Below are 15,460 nucleotides of genomic sequence, written 5' to 3'. Positions count from 1 at the left end.
CAAACATGCAGAAGAAATGTGTATCACTAGACAACATAGAATGGGGAGATACTGTTATTTATCGAGATTTCCAAGTTCGAAACTCGCTGAAAGAGCACTTTAGATGAGATAGGAACCTCTAAATCTGTCTTTGGAAATAATCCTTCCTCTCACAGGGTTTTCTAGAGTCCATTTCCCTTACCTGTCTGGTATAATTCATTTTGAATACATGTGCAGCTCTTTTCGTCTGCTTCTTCTTCAGTTGGTTGCCTTTGATTGCTTGTCACAGCAGCCTCAATAGCAAAAGTACTTTCTGGTGTGTGTACACAACAGGCCAAAGCTGAAAGAGCCTTTGTTCATGTATCTTTGAACAGTGTGATCTCTGGAGAGGTTGGTGATCCTCTAAAAGCTTCTGCATGATGTTAATGCTAACTGGAACTGCTGAAACTTGTTTTGGATTGCTAGTGTAGTCCTAGGAGAAGGGGGGTAGGCTGAGGAAGAGGATATTTTTGTGCATGTGCTACAGGGACATTTGTTTTGGAGTTTATCCCATTCCATGTGGACAAACTTAAGAAACATGTTGGTTTCACCAGATTGTCCTTCTGAGTTTGAGTGCTGCTGGTTGTTGCTAGCTGTGCATGATTTCCTCATCTATGTGTCTGAGAGCTACAGCACAGATCAAATTGAGTTGAAGAGCGGTGGATAGTGTTGGAAAGACAGTAAGTGATAGGATTTTGGCTCTCTGGCACTGAGTTTTATTGTTGCTTGCCCTACGTAGGTGATTTTCATATTTTGCCTTTAACTGTATTTTCTGCATGATCCCCAACTTGATTAGTTTTAGTAACAGAAAGGTACAATGGGATAAAATAAAGAGATCCTTTTTTTTTAATAATAGTTTTGTTGATATGGCAAGTTATTCATTCAAGAAAAATACATGCAAATTGCCATACTGTAATAATGTCTATTATATGTAACTGGATAATGGAAAAGGAACAATGGTTACAAGGCAGGCCAGTATTTTCGTAAGGCAGACACTCAGGGATTTAATGGTTACTGATGACCAAATAAAATATTGTGACTGAAAGGCAGAGATTATTCTCAAAGTATGAGATATTAGGCAAACTTCCAGATTTAGTAATCTGTTCATTTTCATGGACACAAACATGTCGGAAGCAACTGTTCTACCTAAGCACTAGCTTTTTGTAAAACTGCAGAACTAAACTTTTTCTTCTAAAGTACTATCCTTTCTCTATTAGGATTGATTATTCTCCTTACAAAGGAATTTCATCTGTAAGCGTCTGAGAACAGAGTTAGTCCTATTGCAGCATCTGTCCATCTGCCAACCCCCAGCTTGATTTTATCTGTTGTTTCTCAGTTGTATTTACCCAGTGTGTTTAAAATAAATTTTTAAATCATATGCCACAGCTTCTATGTGACAGTGGCTTACTGTGTGGTAATTGCAGACAAGTGCTCCCTATACGCTGCAATGTTCTCTCCAAAAATGAGAGAGTGATTGCATGGACTAAATTCGTGCATTGTGCAGTAAAAGCTGAATCAGCTAGCTTCCTCCCCTATCTTTGCATACCACTGTGTGCTATGGCCTAATAACCTTTCTAGGGACTAAACTTTTTGGGAGACTCCCATTTTCTTTTGTAGCAACCATTACCTCTTTTTTGTGACAAGTCTTACCCAATTCCTAATAGCCTAGGTCAGTGGCTGCTTTCAGTTTAGGGAGAAGAGGGATAAAGATTTGACTAGACTACTGAGGCTGTCCTCTTTCAGTGCTTAATTCTAGCCCAGCCCACAACTCTTCTCTCCATCACATCCTCTGCCTTTCTGAAAACCTTACATCCCATCTGAGAGGAAAATAGGATTGGATGTGTTCTTCTGTGAGTAAAACCTGAGTGGTGGTCTCACAATTTGGCTAATTAAATAATACCTCCTGGGGGAACATTTCCCGTGTGAGACATATTTTTTCTTCAGGCCTTTTCTTTTTAGTTAAAGGAAATATACTGTATTAGGCAGTGTTTGCTTGCAGGGAATTTCAGTGGGAGGTGATGAAGGAGATGATGATAACGTACATATTTCTGAAAAGAAATACTCCTTGGATTGAGAGATCACTCATTTGCAGAACACTTCCATTCTAGCGGGAGAGATGACAGTCAAGCAAAACAAGTTATTCTAATAAAGATTTATTGACTGAACACAGTAGTCAGGTCAATGACAAACGAGTGGACAGAAGATGTGTTGAACCTATCCGTTGGAGAGAGCGAATCAGCACAACCAGTGTGCTGTCAGCACCCCTTTGAAGAAGTGTTTGTGAACTTCAGAAGTATAAGTTGATCGGTTCTGGTCTGGGGACAAGGACAAAAGTTAGAAAATGGACACAGTGGTAAAGATAGCTATGTTTGTAGATTAAAAATGTAAACAAATAGATTTCATTGAAAAACAAACAAACCAACACAGCCTTTCCCTTCCAAACTGGATTATTTTTTATATCAAATTTTTAACTTGCGTGTGTCAGATTGGATTGTTACATATTATAAGAGCATTTTTGACTACAGGTTGTGTATAAAGCTGTCTTCTGTAAAAGTTGCTACACGTGGTGATAGTTGGCTCTCTAGGTGTGTAGAGATGATCAAACCATGTTTTACATTTGTAGATTATGTTTTCTACCTGTTTTCTGCTCACACTCTTGCAACAGTATTTGCTGTAATACATAATATATGGACCTGATTGTCAGTTTTGAATGTGTGTGCAAGATAGATACACATGCAGCCTAACATGGAGCCCCACTAAGCAATCAGGGCATTCACTTTGTTTTTCTTCTCATGCCTAGTAGTCCACAAATAATGCCTTCAAAATCAATAGGACACTTTCTGAATAAGCTGGAGCGGAGGCAAAAGGCCAAAATCAATATTACACTGACTCGTCTGCAAAGGTTATAGCCTTAGTGATCCCCGAGCTGGCTTGAGTAGTAAAGCAAAAAGGGAATGACATATTTTTGGTTTATAACAAGTATGTTAGGATTGTTTGTGGAAATGTGAATAGGCATTTTCTATTTTTATTGTATTTAAGTAATCTGAGATTTGTTTGAATCACTGGGTTTTAATTTGTAATTTGATTCTGTTGGTGATTAATAGAGTTTCGTTTGGACTATAGTCTGAGGGCACGGGGGTAGAACAAGTGGCACTAAGGTGTAATTTGGCTCCAAGGTTTTATAAAGCATGAGAAGGGAACTGGCTTTTTCCTTAACACATTAAGCTGAGCATTTAAAACTGGCATCTCGGAGAACCATCTTCTTACCTTTAAATGCACTTGTTAAAGAAACTTTTAAGGTACAGTAGCTCTGCTACTGTCAGATTTCCTTTACTGTCATGGGTGTTTGTAAAGTTCGCAAATTCCATGAAAATCTCACTGTTTTCTTCATGGGATTTGGCAGATGCAGAATATGGCAGAAACTGGATCCGTTGGCATAGATTGTGTGAGAGACTCACGTGAGTTACAAGTACTGCCAGTTTCTCAGTGGAGCTTGTGATTTCCATTAACCCTCCCGAGGTGGATGTGTGACTGTTTTCCACAGACACACTTGCACCCCAAGTGAAACGGCCCCCTTGGTGCGGGTATCAGGCAAGGTGCCTGGGAGCATCTTGTGCACTCTGACGGCACAGCTTGTGAATCTTGAATTGAGCTTCTTTGACCAAGGCATTGCTTTCCTTTTTGTTTGTCGAAAGCATTTTGACTAACAGCTTGCAAGATACGCTTAGAGAGCTAGCTCATCCTTAAGTTTTCCAAGCCATTCAGCGGGCTGTAGAAAGAGGTTCTGGTTTTAACCACATGCTTGCACCAGAAAGGCTTGATTCCCAGAACTGAGAAACTGCTAAACACGCAAGTGAAATTGCAGAGTATCCTGACAGAGAGCTATTTGCTTTTACACAAAATGTAGAGAAACAGCTCATTCAAGTGATGCAGAACTGCCCCCCGCACTGGCTCCCAAACAGCCACATGTGCAAATGCATTCTGTTAGCAAAAGTGACAGCAGGTCATAAACAGTCTTAAATTTAACCTTTTCTTATTATATGTGTCTTCCCCATACTCTTCACTACTCTTAATTCTTTTGTAATTAGTACTTCTGTAATTCCCCTAACTGAGTTCTCATCAGTTTTGCCTTATTTTCTCCTCTAACAAGGCTGAATATCATTGGGTTGAGAAACTAACCCACCAGCAGGTTAGAACAGGTGCAAATAGGGAAAATGGGTATTAACGGAAGTTGCCATCACCTTCATTGTCAACAGAGTCACTACAGTGTCACTATGGTAGGTAGTACCAAAATTCCCAGGGCTACATAGCAGCTGTGCTTTTCTAGAGTTTAGTACAACAATGTATTTAAAATTATATTATTCTTACGTTTAATATAATTTCTGTCCTATAAAGCATTTTGGTTTTGAAGTTCTAGGGAAATGAATAGATTTTATGGACATGCTTCATCGTTTTGCTGAATTACAGTTCCAATCTTTAAGCAAAAGCAGAAACAAAAATATATTTTCTACAGAACTGAGTTATTAAATTTACTTATGTTGAGATTTACTGAAGGAAGTCATTGCAGTAAATGGTGATAGTTTTATTGATTTGTAAATGTTTTTGGATCAGAGATGCTTTTCATTTCTGCTTTTCACCATTTTGTAAACTCAGTGTATTTGTGGTGTTTACCTAAGTTGATTTCTTGAATAATATCTGTGTAATTTGTTTTTTTCTAGTGACAGTGCAAAAGTATTTTTAGTATTGGTTTAATTTCAATCTGTCTTATATATTGGTGGACTTACATATTGTCAGTGGCTAACTTAGCAGGTTTTCAAGGATGTGAAGGATAACATTTGTTGCTAATTTAAAAATTAAGATGACCTTCAAGTCATTGCAAAAAAGGAAAAAGGCTAATTTATGGTCCTACAAGGAGATCTGTGCAAATCAGGATCATGGACAACAGTCCATTTTATACAGTACAATCAGATTCTTATAATTTTGTAACTTTTCCTATAATAGTGATTATTTTTAACAGGTTTTATCTCAGTAGCAAGATAAAATGAACACCAAGAACCATCTGTGTGTGTTTTCCTTAGCAATTATCGAACCTTGTGTTCTGATGTCCAAAGCACTTTAAAGAGCCTTCTGAAATTTATGCCATGTGAAAGGCATATAGTTCCAGTCTTTTATAGAATCTGAAAAACACATTTTCATTGTTCTTCCACTTCACGGATCAAAAGGCTTTTACAAAGTAAAAAGAAAAATCCTTAAATTAAATTAAGCTTTGCATTTGCAATAAAAATCCTTTCTTATACACAAAACAAAAAGTAAGAATGAAAAATATGCCACAGGGTAAAAAACCTACAGTATAGCAAATGAAATCAGATAGAAACAAAAGGCTAAAAGAAAATCCAGATTTAATAGAAATTGCATTCTGAAAAAAAACACTACTATGCATTTCTGTGTCTGGCATGTAGGTAAAATAAGTCTTTTACTAAAACATTGATATTTTATGATTATTATGAGTGAGTGATTCTCTAAAGGAAAAAGATTTCTTTTCTTATATGCATGTGCATATATTTTCATAACATCCTGAGGTGACTAGAACAGAGTATATAAAAAAATACATGGAGAATAATCTTATGTTTTTATTAAATAAGACTTTGAAGGTTTTCTAAAGGGTGTTTTTATACTGCTTTTCAGAATAGCTGGCTTTGTTTTCTGGCATTTTCAACTCATTTCTGAAATTTCTGTTTGCCATGTTCCACATTTACTGTCTTGCAATCCAGGCTGACATACAGGTTGATGTCACTAGGGGCTTAATGCATCTTGTCAAATTTTTAACACACTTGAGTATTTATAGCTTTCAGAATCAGTGGGAATTTACTTTTATTTGGTTTAAATTCCAGTTGGGAGAATTATTATCTGTTTCCTATCCTGCAGGAATATCCTAAGGGAAATGAACACCATCAATTTAGATCCACAGCTAACCAAATCGTAATAGCAGAGAGTAGTTTCAAGAATACTCTCTAAACTTTCCAATAAGGATGATGTGGATTCAGATTAGTGACAACATTCATATTTTTGTCGTCATTTTTGCTTAGTGAATCAATGAATGTTGTTCTGAACACAAACACACTCAGAAATGAAGGTCATTAAGAGTAGCATCTACATGGCTATGACTTTTCATGTCCTTATCAGCTGAGAGTAATTGAGGATCCATAAAGTATTATCCAAGTTTTTTTTGCGTAGACCAAAGGTACATGATGCCTTAATGTAATATATGACCTATTTGACTGTTGTCATAGTATGTGAAATACCTTCTTTCCTGTCAAGAAGGACATCAATCCAGTTTTCTGACAAAATTTTAATCTGGAGTGTGGTGTACACCATGTCTTTGCAAGCCTTTATATTGTAATTATGGCACTCTCTTTGGGCAAAACAGTAAACACATTTTCAGGCATGCAAAATACAAGACTATCTAACACATGAATTAGAATTAAATTTCCCTTCTGTTGACACTTGAAAGTTAGATGGGCATCCGTTGTTGATGGAGAAAAGGGAGGACTTGTCCTGGGTGTGTTTCCTTACTGAGGTCATCAGAAAAAGAGTTGAGGTGGATGGCTCCTCTCACCTATGAATTTAAATGCTGCCTTCATAAAAAGTTATTCTGTTTTGTTGTGAAATTCTTACTGAGATTCATCAGATTCTACTTACTGCCAGTTAGATATCTAAAGTATTAGTTCCGCTAATGTATATTTATGTGAAGACAAGCATGTTTCTTGCTTCTGGAACAGAGGGAAGAGTCGTTCTTCCAAATGCTAAACTCTAGACAGCCTTAGGGGCAATTTAGGGCAACAAGCCTGTCAGTGAACTACTCCTTTGGATAAATGAAAGTTTTCTCAATATTGGCCTATTTTACTTACACTGGTTATGCTTGGCTATTAGTCGTGGTTATTCCCTGATAATGCAAGTCACTTATGGGCCCTCCTAGAAATGTTACTCGTCTCTAATTATTTATATCCTCTGCTCCAAAAGACTGGAATAGTTTTTAAACAGGGCATGTTACAGTTGGTCTTCTTTTAGCTGTGGATGATGGTCATTCTTGCTCCTTGGTGGACCTCATGGCTGTCCCTTTTGGGGATTTGTGGACTCCCTCTGCAAGTAAAAATACAGAACAGAAAGTTCCCTCTGCCCCAGAGAACCTGTGGTTGAAGTAAAAGAAAAGAGATAACACAAAGCTGGAAACATGTAGGAGATGAGGAAGGAAGCAAACACTGATAAATGACCGTGGCAGGTAGTGGTTTTGACACACTTGCTGCATCAACTTTTTGTGAACTTCACAGGAAGGAGGAGTTACAAGGTAGGGACATGGAAGAGGACATCATGGCAGTTTTATGGCTTGGGGTACGGAGAGCTGTGCCAAATTGTAGAGGCAACTTGAGGAGAAACAAGGAAGATGATAGTCTGAAAATGCAACAACGGGCTAATGTCATGGGCAATGTAAATGTGGGGGTTGATATTTGGATACTGGATGAGAAATGATAGATGAGTCCATAAAGGCTGTGAAAGTAAGGACAAGGCAATAGGGATGTGAGAGTCGAAGGAGGGATGCAAAGGAAAGCACAAAGATTTAGACTTGTCCTTGATGTGACAACCTAGGAAGGAAGAAAGGTCAGTCAAAGATGGTGTTGAAGTTATGGGCAGCTTCAGTTTGTTTTACAGGCTGGAGCAAGGAAAATCAACTTTTACTTACTCTAAAGGCTGTGGGTCCTTGAACCTATCTGAAGAAATTATGTTGGAGTTTTGAGGAGACAGAGAGGTAGGAATTCTGCATATTTGCCACTGTTTGGTTATTTTAAATTTGTACTTCACAACATCGCATTCCAAGGGAGGGAGCATTCACTCTGTTTCTGCTGTCTGTGGTAGGGAATTTTGTGTTCGGTTGTTTTAAAAGACCATAAAAATACATAAGCCTAATGCTGTGGTAAGAATCTCCTCTGTTCTGGTGGTACATATTTCTGGCAACACACAGCAGTGTGTTGCAGAAAGACGTATAAGCCAGAATAAAATCTCATTCTGTTGTATTGGTGCTACATATAAGAAAGCTACAAAAAATGATAGCAAGAAAAGTAAATCTTAGCTTTGCTGTGATTCTTCACTTTCACCTCCCTATTAGCAAAAAAGAAAGACAAAAAGAGAAAAAAGGTCTTTAAAAAAGCATTGCAATAAACATTGTCTGGCTTGAATATCATGTTATAAAGGAAACTGTAGCATACTTAAAAGATAGTTGCAAGTCAGAGTTTCTAAGGTTTTTCTTCTGAAATGTTCTTTGACTTGATTTGATAGCCTTATTTTGTTCTCATTATAGGCCATTCTTTAGAGAAGTGCAGAATTGCAGGTGATCAAGATGGTCTTGTCAGGAATAAACTCGGACTCATTTGCACTTTTCTTTTTGTTGCCTTTTAATGAAATCAATGGAAAAAAAAGCAGAAAACCCCCTTACAAGTACGTGATCACATTTAGTTAAAAATGTCTTTTTTTATAAGGGGCAATAAAGGAGTGACCAAATTCTTCAGATGTGCTTCAGATTATTATAAAAATTCATACCTTGCGCTATAAAATATCAGGGCTCCTTCCATCGCAATTTGCAAATCACCAGCCGCTCACAGAAACCATGTGCATAAAACCACATCTAGCCCAGCATAATAACAATGTGCATTAAAGTTATTATACTAGGAAATACAGAACTTTAAATCTTCAAAGGTGCTACAAAAGGCCCCAAAACGATAGCAATTTGCATCACAGATTTCAATTCTTTTTTGAAGGTGATTTTTTCACTATTGAATCCTTGAGCTTCTCTATGTTTCTAAAGTTGTTGTTTGGCACTCAGTTTCAGCAAGCATTTCTTTATGATGGTAGACCTGTATTGTCTTAGAGTTTCATACCATACTTCCTTATTTTAAATGAGGGTCTATACAATGCAGTGCCCTTATTCCCAAAGGCAAACTTTTGCTTTCACTGAGTAGCCTTTTGAGAGAAAAGTTTTCTGTCCTGTATTTGTAGCATTGTGTAATGTGCACAGCGTTTACTGTGGAGACAAACAAGATATTCCCAGATGAACAGAATGTATAAAAAGGAAAATGACAGCAAGATGTGGCATTAATACCACAGTGTTTGTTAAACGTTTACTTTGATTTTTTTTTCCCCCCTACAGCGTAAGGTGAAGGCAGAAAGGACCCTGTGAGTCTACTGCAAAAGCTGATAGGGAGCAGTACAGCTAGCTGGTTCTTCTGTTTAAAACAGAAAAACCTGAGGGTGAATATAACACATGTGAAAAGGGGAGGCAGAATGACTTTTGTAAGGAAGGTGCTCTTCGTAAAACAGAGCAGTGTTAGGCCAGTTCTGTGTGATCAATACAGAAAATCAACCCAATTTCTGCAGGATTCAGACCTTTTCCAGGAGTTATTGGGGCTGAGATGCATTGTCCTTGTGTCAAAAACATTCTGAACATGGGGCTCTTGTCTCTATACTTTGCTTCCCTTTCACATACACCCTGTGCCGAGACAGATAATTTACAACTCCAAATCTGTTCAGAACCCAGTAGCTGACACTTTTTCTTGTGTGTACATGTAGTGTTTGCATACGTGCGTGTGCCTGTGACCTTGGTGCAATCAGGACAGTCAGAGCAGCTATTCTGATTAAACTCCAGCTGACAGTCTGTAACCTGACGATAGTCATTAACTCAAAGACTATCCCATTCCACCAGATTAGCAGCTGTGTGACTTCCAGCCCGGCTTTCTTAGTGTCTGAATACTAGGAAGCAGCAGAAATAGTCTGATGTAATAGTTGGTAAATTTAGCCTCCAAAACTAAGTAAAAATAAACCAAACTCACCACCGGAAACGTTTCTACCCTTTGCCCTCTTCTTTTTTAATAGTAAACTGAGCATCAGTTTCTGACAAATCACTTTAATTTCCTATGGGGAACGTTATTGATTATCAGTCAGGGGACATAGAGGTAAAATATGTGATTTATCCATCTTGTTCAAAATTATTATTTATTCCCGTTAATCCTGCAAATTTCTTCACAGTTCTGCCCATAACTCACAGACAGATGCTGGGCTGGTGACAGACCTTGCGTAAAGGACTATTGTGCAGTCATACTATGGTGGGGCCACCATTGTCCTGGTGGAATGCTTCACCATTGTGCTGTAGTGAAAAATTGCATAGTCAATATTTGCTACCCACCTGGCCATTGCCAGAAGAATGGTCATGAGACTGGAAAACCTATTAGCAGCCATATGATGCTTTTTATTTTAATGATTTCCTGCAAACATAATGAGAAGATCACGCCAGGAAACTAATAAATTATTATGTACTGTGCGGTACATGCTCTTACAGTAAAATAGTCGAGAAAGGCTCAAGTTCACAGACACAGCACGTTCACCTTGGACATCAGTAAATCTCCAGGAGACAGCGGGGCGCATCCCAGGGGGGCAGTCTGGGGGTGGGATTGTAAAAAGAGCAGAGGGAGTACAAGGCCTCCGCTGCTTCACAAGTGAAGCAGTTTCTAGCAAGGCAGTCTTGGTGCCTGGGTGTTGGATGCAGTGGCAGATGCATGGTAGTAGATGGTCTGTGTGGCTCTGAGACTCATTATGCTGGGTCTTCAAGCAGCTACATGAAAGTTGTTGCACTGCACTGAATATCCCATTTCCAGCTGTTGGTGAAAGAACACAAGCTCGCACTTACCAACCAAGAATTAAGTCTTCTCTTGCCCGTCATGTCTTTATATCTAGAGCGTGTTCATGCCACATTCATCCTTGACTGAGCTCTGCATTGGAACAGTCGTGGTCTGGTGATCAGTCTGAAGTCTTCTGTTTATCAGACATGCCAGGACAGGGTTTTTAAATTTTTTATTATTATTATTTTTTTAATTATTCCACGAGGAATGGCTGGAATTGAAATTGTCTATTTTGTCTGGGAGCAGGAGGAAGACTTACCTGAATCCAGACTAATGTGTTAACCAAAAAAGAAAATGTAGGGGTGTCTGCTCAATCATGACAGAACATGCGACTGTCTCAGACATCTCACCACTCATACATGTATTTATATATATCCCAAAATAGCTAGTTTCCTGACATCAATTTGAGGACTGGTTAAGCATGAGGGTTACACTTTGTATTCCATGCAGACGTATTGAAAATAAACACGTAGCAGTTCTGAATGAATGTGAGTTATAATGGGGAAAGGCAACTTGTGAGATGCTGTGCTGCAGACAGCAGTGCGTTGCAGTATAGTCCAGAACAAAACCCACACATCTTCAAAGAGAGATATGGATAATAAGATGGACAGTTGTTCTGTCAGTTTGACAGTATTGCTGCATGTTTATAGTACATACAGTACTTTCTGTTGCTCTGTATTTTATTGTGTGTAGGTGCTCACAGTATCTCCATTATGAATGCATGTTCTAGTGACCTCTCCTGGGAAAAAAAAATCTTAAGGAGTAGATTCTTTAAAAGACCCTAATCCCTTTTTATTTGTGTAGCCTGAGTGAACAGCTCCTATAGCTGAATAGTTCCTACCCTGAGGAGGATTCTTGAATTACTTCGCATTAGTCTAGGAAAGTGTGCCTGTTCTCTGCCTGGCTTTTTTGCCCCAGGAGAAGACTGAGAGAACAATGGTTGTCAGTCTCCAAGAGGAGAGCTTGGGCTCCCAGTCGCTGCAATTGAGGCTTTCCCGTTGTACTGCTGTTAGCAACAGAACATAAAAATAAAATCAGATCATTTGACCATATGATTAGCACATTCCTGTTGAACTCTAGGTGACCTTAATCTTCTGGCTCTTTACAGAACTCCCATGTTTCTCACTTTCTTCCTTAACATTAAGGTTTTTCTCTTGATGCTGAAATAACGTCTGAGTGGTTTGCTTATAGGGTTTTAAAGGGCTGCATTGGGGCAGACAAGAAAAGATGCATTTGAATGATCATGAAGACACATTGGATAACCAAATTTGTAACATCCATATGAAGTTTAACCATATAATTGTTAATTTCTATTGCTTGGTGAAACACTTCTTGTGTTTTCTTTTGCCCTATAAGTATATTGCAAGATTGAAAAGCAAATATTTGCAATTATGTAAACAAGTAGGAACTTCTGGATTTGAAAAAAACCATAATCTTACGTTGAGTAAGCTTTGCAACTTCCTTGTGGGATTCAGACAGTTGTTTATGGATTTAGACTACATTTTTTTTACTTTATTAAGTTAGCAAGACTTCTCTGTGTAAATGGAAGCTCACTGCAGCCATAAATGTTATTTGATGGTGGAGAGTTATAATGAAGAGTTTTGACAATGAAGAGACTAGAACTTGCATTTACTGCAGAGCTTCACATTTTTAAGTGTTTGATTTTATGCTTAAGAAATTAATTTGTGTGCCTAAATTAAGTTCTGTCTGCCTGCAAAGATCCTTGAGGACCAAGGAGAACTGAGGATGTACTACATAACTATTTCCATTTTATAAGTTTTTTTTTTTTTTACAGTTGACTCATAGTATTTTCAGTGCTGTAACATGAGCTGTTATAAAACTGCTGTAAATTTTTCCTTCTACCCCTTCAGCATGTGACAGTGACCACTGGGGACCTCACTGCAGCAGCCGCTGCCAGTGCAAAAATGGAGCCTTGTGCAACCCCATCACTGGAGCCTGCCACTGTGCATCGGGTTTCAAAGGTTGGCGCTGCGAGGAGCGCTGTGATCAAGGGACATACGGAAACGATTGTCATCAAAAATGTCAGTGTCAAAATGGAGCCACCTGCGACCACGTGACTGGAGAGTGTAGATGTCCTCCGGGATACACTGGTGCCTTGTAAGCAGCGGGTATATTATTTATGGGGGACAGATACAAGTTTTAAATAGTGCTAACAAGAGAAATTAAGTTTAGATTAACTTTTAACACTATGCTGTTAGTCTGGCTGCTGTGTAAGGCAGGGAAGCAGTGCTGGTAGCTAAGAAGCAGCTAGGCAAACCATGTTGCAGTGCACATTCAGTTGTGTAGCTGAGAGAAAGCCCTCTTGATCTGAACTGCTAAGTAAAAGCCACAAAAAGTAGCAGCAGGAGCTTTGTCATGACCACCATGAAAACAGTTTGGCTACAAGTTTGGAAAATCGCATTGAAACTTGGAGTTATTTGGCTTTGTCATTCCAGAATAGATTTTGAGCTTTGTCAGTAACAACAAATGAGCACCAACCAATGTAGAAAGAAATATCTTTAAGAAGAAATAATTCCTAGATTGCCAGGTCTGTTCCTTAGATTTGTTGCATGGATGCCGTACAATACTCAGTGTGCGTCTCTTCATGTTGGACTGCTTTCTGTTTCATACTTTTGGCCGGAAAAGTTAACAATAGCATTAAAAATAAAGAGGTGGCTGGAGACTGGAGCGTGTGCCGAAGTAACGGTTGTCTCTGTTGTACACCGCCACCTCCCCAGCTGTGAGGACCTCTGTCCCCCCGGGAAGCATGGGCCACAGTGCGAGGAGAGATGCCCGTGCCAGAACGGAGGCGTCTGTCACCACGTCACCGGGGAGTGTGCCTGCCCGCCAGGATGGATGGTAAAAACACTTTCTGAAATTGACACAACCCCATAAAACTTCCATATTTGTAGATTTCAGGCAGTGTCAGAAAAGGGTAGCAAATGAGGATAGCAAATGCAGTCTGCCTGTAGCCAGGAGTAATAGGAAATGTATTTTAGCATAAGGAACTGGAGCAAAATACTTGCAAAACCATCTGTTACTGAAAATCCTCCAGTTCTGCACTGCCTTTTTAACCATATCAGATTCTGGGAAGCAAAAGACATGAATCGTGCTGTGACGAGGCAACATCCTTTAGATCTTGTCTGGAAGTCATTCATTTCTAGATATAATTTGATATTATAGGGAGGTGACACTATTAGGTATTTTAGCAGTGGGTTTTCTGCCTGTTTTCATATGTATAGTATGCATGGCAAAAACCCCAAACCTTTAGATACTGTATTAAATGTTGGTGATGGAAATGGGACATCAGAACTTTGACATTGTCTTTAGACTTTCTACCTTTTGTCAGTGGGTAGGGAAAGAAGGATTGACCTTGGAGCTGCAAGTAACCTCCTCTACTAGCAGGCTGCCAACTCTGAGTTGGCAAATAATGGAGTTGGAAGGTGATCAAAAGGCTGGAAGGTGATCAAAGCCCAAATAATTTCTTTAAATACATTTGTAGATGATACTTATCAGTAGTATTTGTTAATAATGTTTTCTATTTAAATGTCCATTTTGGGTGAAAATCCACATTTACTGAGCTTTTAATTATCTCATGATAATTGAGATACTATATTGAGATAACCTGTGGCAGAGGTCAATTTTTCACCAACTAGAGAACCTAGCTGTAAATTATCATCTCTGTTTGTGTGTTTGAATAGCACCACTCACCTGACTACATAACTTGGATTATGGCCGTTTTTACTTTTTATTCCACTTCATGTTAGAAGAATGAAATTATTGGTCATAGAATACAAATGTTTGCATAAATTCTTGACTCCCTTTATCTGCCTAAATACAGCTACTGAAAAATGAGATAGCATATGAAGCAGTGATGGAAATTTTATACTAGTGTGTGTCTTAACTAATAAATTACTGTTTAGCCCTTTGACTAATTTTCCATTCCAAGTAGTTATTTAAGCATAACTCTTCGTTAGTTTTAGATTTTTCAGTTCTGTGAAACACAATTTTGTCAGTATAACCTTTTTTGTTTTTCATGTGAGGAAGGTTTAAAGTAGCCAGATATAAATTCTGAAGTATCTTATGTTAGCTGAAATGCTTGCATGTCTTTTGTCTGATGAAATGCCTGTAAATATGTTTTTCTTGAAATGGCTTCTTAAAAGTCTTAAGATCTGATGCTCCCCTCACTACACAGGTGTAATTAATTCTGGGGATGTAAACAACAGTGCAGAAATTCAAAACCTGTTGAAGGGAAGCAGACATCCTACCTAAGCTTTTAAGATACGCTGCTTTCAGTGAAATTACAAACAGCTTTTCCTTTCATCAGAAAAAAACAACTTATCATAAAGTAGTATATTTGGGACATTACAGCAATTACTGATTTCTACACCACTACTCACTGGAGGGCATTTCCGGATGTCTTGATATATGCTACTCCTGATAAATAAATTGGGAAGAGCTTGACATCAATTGGTCTTAAATGTCTAAGTGTTTTCACTGTTACTTAGAGATAGTGTTTTTCATTAGCTTTGGCTTCCAAAAGGGAAATCCTAGAAGATTATTCCTCCAGTGCTGAAACATAGCCCGCGTTTAAAGCTGGAGAAGAGTCTGGCATTTCCAAGATCAGCGCTAGACAAGTGACACAAGATCCCCTTGATCTTCCTTCATTACAAACCTTTCTTCCATTCTTGTCCATTCAAGCTATAATCCCATCTAAT

The 15,460-nt window shown here is 38.5% G+C and overlaps 1 protein-coding gene across 2 annotated transcripts in view; it reads left to right on the top strand.

Annotated features, from left to right (window-relative positions):
* The window catches only part of MEGF10 (multiple EGF like domains 10), a 110,569-nt gene that overhangs the window by 45,588 nt on the left and 49,521 nt on the right, over positions 1-15,460 (top strand). For both annotated transcript variants that reach the window (XM_076362383.1, XM_076362382.1), the window contains exons 6-7: positions 12,614-12,860; positions 13,481-13,601. In XM_076362383.1, coding sequence (XP_076218498.1) covers positions 12,614-12,860; positions 13,481-13,601 — 368 coding nt within the window. The remainder of the gene's footprint in view (positions 1-12,613; positions 12,861-13,480; positions 13,602-15,460) is intronic.

This window comes from Aptenodytes patagonicus, chromosome Z (genome assembly GCF_965638725.1).
Source record: "Aptenodytes patagonicus chromosome Z, bAptPat1.pri.cur, whole genome shotgun sequence".
Lineage (NCBI taxonomy): Eukaryota > Metazoa > Chordata > Aves > Sphenisciformes > Spheniscidae > Aptenodytes > Aptenodytes patagonicus.
Note: the sequence above shows the minus strand (reverse complement) of the source record. Positions and strands in the feature narration are given on the sequence as shown.